This window comes from Garra rufa, chromosome 12 (assembly GCF_049309525.1).
Source record: "Garra rufa chromosome 12, GarRuf1.0, whole genome shotgun sequence".
NCBI lineage: Eukaryota > Metazoa > Chordata > Actinopteri > Cypriniformes > Cyprinidae > Garra > Garra rufa.
The window spans coordinates 39,124,510-39,133,767 of record NC_133372.1 but is presented as its reverse complement, the minus strand read 5'-3'; the positions used below and the strand labels follow the sequence as shown (position 1 = coordinate 39,133,767).

Sequence of the window (9,258 nt, the reverse complement as noted above, 5' to 3'; positions counted from 1 at the left end):
GGCCCTTTTAGCTTCCAAGCTCAGCTTGGCAACATTGGTTTAACCTGTGCGTTTTAAGGCAGGATCTGTTTGATGACTAATGGCAGACAAGTTGAATATTTTGGAAACCTGTTTACCATTATTCAGTCATTTTACAGTTCTGGCTAACCTGATTTAATTTCATATGAATTTGTACGTGGTTTGCATGAAAAAATATTAGCATGAAGCATTAAGAAACAGTTCACCCAAATATGAAAAATAAAATTATTACCCCATGATTTACTCATCCTCAAGCCACCCTATGTGTTAAGAACTTTCTTCTTTCAGACAAATACAGTCAAAGTTATATTTAAAAGTGCCCTGGCTTTTCCAAGCTTTATAATGACAGTGAATGGGTGGTAATATTTAATAATCCAATAAAAGTCCAAATAAGTGCCATCCATCATAAAAAGTGCTCCACATGGCTCAGGGGTTAATAAAGGACTCCAAAAGAAAATCAATGCATTTTTGTAAGAAAAATATCCATATTTAAAACTTTATAAACTATAATCCTTAGCTTTCACTAAGTTTATTTTGTTTAGCAAAGGAAAACCAGTCTGTTATTGGCTTATATTAAAATCCTCTGGCATTTTTCTTTACAAATCCTTGTTTTGTACTTCTTATTCATGACCTGTGTTTTGTTTTGCGCTCTCCTCTGTGCTTCCATATTTGTCACTTCTCACCAGAGTGTTACAACAGTTAGAGAAAGCTATAGATTGAAAAAGTTTTAGATTTAGTTTTAAATATGGAAATTTTTCTTGCAAAAATGGATTGATTTGCTTCAGGAGGCCTTTATTCACTGCCCTGTGCAAAGTACTTTTTATGATGTATGGATGCATTTTTTTGGACTTCTATTGTTATTGAATATAACCACTCATTCATAGCCATTAAAAAGCTTTGAAGAGCCAGAGCATTTTTAATATAACTCCGATTGTATTTGTCTGAAAGATGAAAGTCATATATACCTAAGATGGCTTGAGGGTGAGTAAATCATGGGGTGATTTTCATTTTTGGGTGAACTATCCCTTTAAGGACCACCCCAAATCTAACTGTTAGTGGGATGTAAACATATTGTATGAAAACGGACGAAAGAAATCATACAAATTCATGATTTATCCACCAATTTGCCAAAATGTAAAAAAGAAACAACTGCAACTTTAAGCCACAACAGAGTATGAATGAATGATTCTGTATGAACTTGTACAATGTGATTCACTGAAAATGTACATTTTGTTGAATAAACTAAGCATGAAGGCCTACACCTAACCACACCAATATACTTAAACATTATTGGGACATAAGAGATTGTACAAATTCATATGAAATAGACACTAATCTGCCAAAATGTACAGTAGATAGGGATTGACATAAGAGTGTTGGTTTTGGGATTCAAATTACTCACATCACCTTTTGTTTTGGTTAAACCCATTACATGACTAGCCCTTGTTCTACAACCAATTGGAAACCACAAAATATAATTTTTATACAAGGTGATTCATATAAAAACACATAAAAAAAAAAAAAAAAAAAAAAACATGAAAGGAATTATACAAATATATATGAATTAGCTACCATTTTGCCAAAATGTAAAATAAATGCAAATTGCAATGAAAGTTTGTTGGTGCCGAGACTGAAATTACTTACCTCACCTCTCGTTTTGCTTTAATCTATTGCACGCCTTGCCTTTGTCTTTACAACCTACTGGAAACCACAGTATGAATAATTTCAGACATAAACTGTTAAACCATAAACACTAACAATAATGATAAAAACTCATGTTTTATGGGTGGATTTTCACTGTATTTTTTTTTATAGAAGCACCACCAATTAAACACTAAAACATTAAATCTCACAGAATGGACATTAGTATCCATAAAAGCATAAGTATTTGAACCCCATTAAAACCACACCTTCTTTTTAACCACTTTTGGCCTCTTTAAAGACATCATACATGAGAAATAAAATACAGTAAATATAATGTGTTAGGTAACTTTGCAACATAAGGTTTACATAACGATTATCTAAAAAACTACTGTCCACAGTCAGCTGCTACAGCATAAACACTGTTTTATTTAAGCTTTCATCAAGTACTAATCAAACATTACTCATACTGTTCCCAATATGCCTGCATGTAAGTGTTCTCCTGGGGGTACAAATGCCGGACAGGTTTGGAGCATCTCATCCCAGCGTTGCTGGTTTTGTGGGCACATTCATCACTGTGTGTGTTACAGGTGCTACAGTGGCAACTAAGTGCCACCGGATAGGTAAAGTGAGGATCCGCATGTGAAGGGCAGCCGGGCAAGACGGCCGTCCGGTACTCTACTTCCTGATAGGTGCAGCCCCTCTGAACCAGGAAACGAGGACCCACCAACTCCTTCACATTACTGTCCTATAGGATGAAATGTCACATTGTCACTAAATCATTTTAGGAAACATCTGAGGTTATGAATCAGAAAATTCTGGTTCTCTGAACCCACTCAACCTTTGTTCCTCCGTGGAACCCAAAACATATTTATATTCAATGGAAATAACAGTTTTATCACTGATTGTATTCCACAGAAGGTCTGTCAAACTGGTTTGTCAAACAATAACATAATTATCATTGGTGGAAATGAGTTTGTCGTGCTGCAAGCTGGATCTCTGCTTGGATCTAGTTCTCAATACAACAACTTTCTCACTTTTTCACACCGCATGCGCTTACCCTGGAGAAACAGAAGCCCATGCAGATGGTGGTGTTGACAGCCACACAGTAATTGCACTCCTGCCTCTCGATGTAAATGGTGTACTCAGTGGGAGTACACATAGGCACAACTACCTTCATCAAAAGTCCCAGCATGCCAACCACATACACAGGAGACATGGCTGGCGGTATATCAGGATGTCTGTTAAAGGGATATGGAGAACAACAGTGAATATAATGAAATATAAACCCTAAAAATCACAAAACTAAACCAGGCAACATGATTTGAAAGTCATTTTAAAGTAAATGCAATTTTTTTTTTGTGAAATAAGAGGGGTGTTTGCACCAGTGGTGTTGTTTCGTGGGTGGTTCCAAAGAACTGTTTTGCAGTTACATTTGCTGCCTTCCAGTACCTTCAAATTAGGCATTTATTATTGTGACACATTAATTCTGTAAACATGTCATGGATGTATTAGAAACAAAAAATACAACAATGGAGAATTTTTTTACATTTAAAGATCAAGGTAAATTGTACTTAATTTGCCTTCCAGAAAACATGCAAGTATCTTCTGTTGCTTCCAGTACTAAATGGAAAATATATATATATTTTAACAAAAAAAAAAAAAAAAAAAAAAAGATTTTAACATCAAAAGTTTTCACCCCCAGCTCTTAATGCATTGTGTTTCTTTCTGGAGCATCAGTGAATGTTCGAACCTTTTTTAATAGTTGCGTTTGAGTCCCTCAATTGTCCTCGGTGTGAAAAGATCATAAAGTCTCTGCTGAAAAGGGTTCAAATATGCAAAAGACACTGGAAAACTGAAGAATCTGGAGGACCTGGATGATTTTTCTGAAGAACAGTGCTTAGTTTAACCGTTCAGAACAAACAAGGGACTCAAGCACAACCATCACAAAACAACATTTTTTTTTAGATAAGCACACACAGCATTAAGAACCAAAGGTTCCCAAACTTTTGAAGGGTGTTATTTTAATAATTTCAGCTATTTTTTGTCTTGTGGATTATATGTACACATTTATTTTTATGTAAAATATCTTACTCAGGACAGTGCTAAATAAAAAATAACATGCAAAGTATGATTACTAAATATCTTATTTTGTTAAAATTATTCACATTTTCAGTAAGGGGTTCCCAAACTTTCGCATGTCACTGTAGCTACATCTAAATTCAAAATGATAAAAATATATTTCTATAGATTTTTTTTTTTTACATGAAATCACAACTACATGTAAAGAAAAATGTAAGAGTATCACCATTTGTTAAAGATTTGATTTTCCTCTGACTGATCGCGCTACAAATATAAATTATATATATTATTAATTACGTATCACAATTTTCCCCATTTATTTGATATGCATGGGCCTTTCAATGTCACAACTAGGCAACTCGTCTATTATCTAGAATTGTGAATTTTTTCACTTGTACATATGACAACTCCAAATAGCATTTTTGTACTGTTGAAAGGCACTTTGGGAAGAGGATGCCATTTGTAGGGGTGTTCCAAATTAAAGTGAACACAAATCTCTTCACAAAGGGCCCTTCAACAAGTCCATTACAGAAGGTTACATGGTCAATTCCAGTAAGTACTTTATGTTATTATCAGATAATCCAGAGGAAGACCAGGATAATATAATCAGAAGTTCTAGAAGCTCATAGTTCTGAGGTCTGAAGAGACTCACGTGAAATCATACAGAAGAGAAGCCAGTCAGTTGAGTTTGTGGCAAAACCTTTTACAATGCTTGGATATCATTGTCTTTTATTGCATATGATAATTCATACTTAGAAAGTACAAAAAAGACATTTACAAGATAAATTAAAACATTCCAAAATGCACTGGCAGATTTTTTTCCAGTCATGTATTGTTTAATTGAGAATAAAAAAAAGTAAAAATCTAGTTTCATTCTCATTTTGAAACCTCATATCATGTCCCATCTTGTGAGCTGAGTGTCTTGTCCCATGGTGAGTAAATTCTCATTTAAAGGGATAGTTTACTCAAAATTAAAAATTCTGTCATTAATTACTCATCCAGTAAGACAACAACCAGTAAGACCTTTGTTCATCTTCAGAACACAAATTAAGATATTTTTAATGAAATCTGAGAGCTTTCTGACCCTGCATAGACAGCAATGTAACTGAATATTCAAGGGCCAGAAATGTAGTAAAGACATTGATAAAAAAAGTCCATGTAATGTCAGTGGTTCAACCATAATGTTATGAAGCCACAATAATACATTTTGTGCGCAAAGAAAACAAGAAATTGTTGAATAAAATTGTTATTTTTGTTTTGCAGGGTTAGAAACATCTCAGATTTCATCAAACATATATTCATTTGTGTTCCGAAGATAAAAGACAATCTTATGAGTTTGGAGCGACATTAGGGTAATTAATCATTTACGCCAATTTGCCAACAGAATGTGGTGATTAAGAAACAAAATTGAGAATCAAAATTGAGCTGACCAATCAAAGGCTGTATATACTTACATAGATGTATATATGTAGATATTTCTTTCACTTGCTTTAAGTGTTTTTAAGTAATAAATGGAAAGCAAAGTTATGTTTGTGTTCCTACTGAATATTCTATTTTTCCATTGATTTCCAATTGTTTTTTTGTCAATTCATGAAATATCAATGGCTAAAAAGTACTAGTACTCTGAGTAGTTTTTGAGAAGACTTTGATTAGTACTTTGTACTTAATTGTTTTTTTAACACCTGCATTTGTACTTGTTAATTAAGTATTATTTCAGCAATGTTACTTGAGTACAAATTTTCAGTACACTTTCCACCACTGTGGAAGAGCTCATAATAATCCAAGTTGTTTTGTTTTGTTTTCCTTATAACATATATTACACAAATTTTCATCACACACACAACATACTTTAAGAACCTTGTTTATGCATGTGCAAGATATTTGTTGTAAAAACGCTTGATATCACACGTGCACAATATTTTATCTACACTTATTATGTAACTGCTGTTTATTGCTGTAATTGCATGGTCTTGTAATTGTTTTGTTTGTTCCTTCATGCCAGCTCAAGTTCTTTAATGGACTTCAAAACTGCATTCATAGTATTTGATAACGTGTGACTAGGGATGAAAGTAACTTTTTGTTTGAGCATCATTAACTCAGTGGTCGTTTGTGCTAAATCTCTCAAACTTTGAAAAACAGTAGCCACATTTGTCTACTACACATTCACAGATGTGAGTTAATGTCAAATACAAAGAGTTTCATTGTTACAACCTACCCCACGACTGGGGACAGATGTAACAATGAGGGGTAATTTGCTAAAACAAGATATACACTATCCAATTCACGCAAAACAGATTATTCTTTGTTCTTCAATAAAGTTAACAGTTTAAAGTGACATGTATATTGTATTTCTATTAGGACTTTAAATTTATACTAAAAACAATTGCTGCATGTGTTTGTTTGAGTGTTCATGTGTGTACTGTATTCCTGTCACATAAGGGTTTAGCCACTAGCTGTGTTGCCACCTACCTATTTTTACACAGAATATAACATTAAAAAATGCTGAATGGAAATGCTAAGATAAGCATAAATTCTAAACATGTGCACAAAAAGAATGTGCTCTATTAAAGTGGATAATGTTTTATCCAATAAGAATTTATGCACATAAACTATGGTGGAAACACATTTACCACATAAATCCCTTGATGCGCAACAAAAAACTCACATGACTGCCTCAACAGAGAATGTGACTCGAAAACTGGACTTACTGGAATCATCATGGGGGTTGGTTATAACATTTTTAATGAACTGTTACAACTAACACCAGCCCAAACAGCCATATCATAGCTAACTGTTTTAGCACTTGGGTTTTAAGTTAGCATGAATGTAAAGTATCAAATTAAACTAGAGAAAAGACAAAAAATAATCTTTCCTAAAAAAAACAAACAGTTTTTTGGTCATAAAATCTACAGCATTACTCTTTTGTAAGCTCAAAAATATGATGGGAGTGTATGATATTGATGGAATCGCCACAGCTTATTTCTGATTCTAAACTTTTTTTCTTGGTTAAATACACATTACTTACACTATCAGAAAAAGAAAAGTCTATTTTATATTTTTACATTAACATTGCAATCAATATCCTATTTATTAAAGCCGAGTATGAATCTCATCAAGTTAGTGTTTTTAAGCATTTTACATTTATTCCAAAATAATAACTCAAGCCAGTAACAATTTAAACAATATATTATTTGTAAACTTGTGTTCAGGTATTCTTTTAAATAGTTAATCTTTGATTACTCACTAAAATCTCCCACAGATCATGTTTTTAGGCCATTTTATGTCTTATTTTGACAAAGTGTTTATATCTAAGTTTGTGAGTTTTGTTCCTATTTTTAATTAGTCGTCCCATTATTGCCCTTATGTTGTTTATTCAGACTGATTTGCAAACACGGAACCCGCACAAACACAAGAGGAAAAGAACCAGACATAACCAGTCATATCCAATCATATTGCGATGGAGGCATTGCCTCCTCTCAAGCGACAGGTCTGTTAAAACTCAATGGACTCAGGAGAGGAGAGAGAGAGACGCGGACTCTCGCTGTAACTGTACCTGCTGGTGTCGCTGTTGGACAATGTTTCTTTAGAAAAATTAGCGATTTATACACTTCTTAATGTTATATTTTGTAATATTGGTGTTGTTTTATTTTTGCACTACAATTTTTTTTCCCGCCCAATATTTTTGAGGAGACTGCTTCCCTTGCCTCCTCGAAGGGAACGCCCTCAGTACAAAGGCATCCGCTCCGTGTGTGGTAGATGGAGCATTCTCCAAAAGGTGAGGATCTAACCGTAAATGCAGTGTATTTTACTATCTGAGCAGTATCCAACTGCTGTTTCGAGACGTGTTTTAACATCACACATCTTCTTATAAATATGGTGCTCCTGTGCGAGACTCTTTAAGACGCGGGTGCAACAGTCAAAAATACACATCCACCAAAAAAAAAATTCTGGATTTTTCTCCATATAGTGGACTTCAACAGTGACCACAAGTTTGAACTTCCAAAATGCAGTTTAAATGCAGCTTCAAAGGGCTCTAAACAAATCCCAGCCGAGGAATAAGGGTCTTATCTAGCGAAAAGATGTGTCATTTTCTTAAATAAATGAATATATATTTATATATATTAATAACCACAAATGCTCATCTTTTCTAGCTCTGCAATGCACATGCAAACTCTTTACACTCTGGTTCAATACAGTTAGGGTATGTCGAAAAACTCCCAATCTCATTTTCTCCTCCAACTTCAAAATCGCCCTACATTGCTGTGTTTACAAAGTGAACATGCAAAGAAGATCAAACAGCTTTTACAAAAAACAGCATATAAAAAATAAAACAGCAATGTAGGACGATTTTCAAGTTGGAGGACAAAAATGAGATGGGAGTTTTTCGACATACCCTAACTGTCTTGAACCAGATTGCACAGAGTACACATGTGCATTGCAGGGCTAGACAAAATGAGCATTTGTGATTAAAAAGTGTATAAATATGAATTTATATAAAAAAATGGCCAATCATTTCACTAGGTAAGACCCTTAGTTCTCAGCTGGGATTGTTTAGAGACATTTGAAGCTGCATTTAAACTGCATTTTAGAAGTTCAAACTCGCAGGCACAGTTGAAGTCCACTATATGGAAAAGATTCCTAAAATGTTTTCTTCCAAAAACACAATTACTTTACAACTTTAGAAAGAAAGACATAAACATCTTAGATGATAAGGGGGTGAGTAAATTATCTGTAATTTTTTGTTCTGGAAGTGAACTAATCCTTTTAACTTTTTGACAGCAGTATTATAGTAAATCAAAGGACCACTTACCTGGAGGATCTGGTTAAGCCTGCTTGTGTTGAAAGGCTGCTGTTCTTATATAGACACTGAATCTGATCTCCATCTGTCTCCATCATCATCTCTTGTGCAGCATGAATAAAACTAATGCCTTCTAACCATATCACCCACATGCTGTATGGTCACCATTCAGGGCCCACTAAATATTCAGGCTGCATCTAAATTAGTAAGTTTTTTCTCCTCAGAGGAGAGACTGCTGCTCCTTTTCATATCCTCAGGTCTGTTACACTTGATTAACAACTTGAGTCTTCTAAAATTACCTGTAAAATAAAACAGAAAAATTAAATGTGTAAAATAATGAAGTAATTAGATACAAACAGTCAATTAGTAATGATTTTGTTCATTTTTAAAATTAATTTTGATAGTATATCTCTTGGAATAGGAGAACATTGATAAGAAATATTTAAGTTATATTACATTATAATAAAATCTGTGACCTTTGATTGCAGACGTCATATCTGACGACAGTTTGAGACATTGTTGAGGTCTCATGAATAGCTAATCTACAACTATCATGGAAATCTAGGAAAAACCACTGAAATACTACAGACCTCATTTGTATTTTCTTTTCCTACAGTAGCTTTTTTGGGTCTGATCCAAAATCAATCTTGCCACTGTATGATGGCTTTGGTATAAAATTATATAATGCCACTTTCTACAATAATTACAGGATTCATTTA

General features: G+C 33.8%; 1 protein-coding gene across 1 annotated transcript; it reads right to left on the bottom strand.

The window, feature by feature from the left end:
* Window positions 1-1,696: 1,696 nt before the first annotated feature.
* Window positions 1,697-8,813, bottom strand: tshba (thyroid stimulating hormone subunit beta a). Its single transcript, XM_073852228.1, has 3 exons — window positions 8,552-8,813; window positions 2,720-2,900; window positions 1,697-2,407 (listed from the first exon to the last, which is right to left on the bottom strand). Exons 1-3 carry the CDS (start codon window positions 8,689-8,691, stop codon window positions 2,120-2,122), a joined length of 609 nt encoding a protein of 202 aa, XP_073708329.1. The 5' UTR covers window positions 8,692-8,813; the 3' UTR covers window positions 1,697-2,119.
* Between the last annotated feature and the right edge of the window lie 445 nt (window positions 8,814-9,258).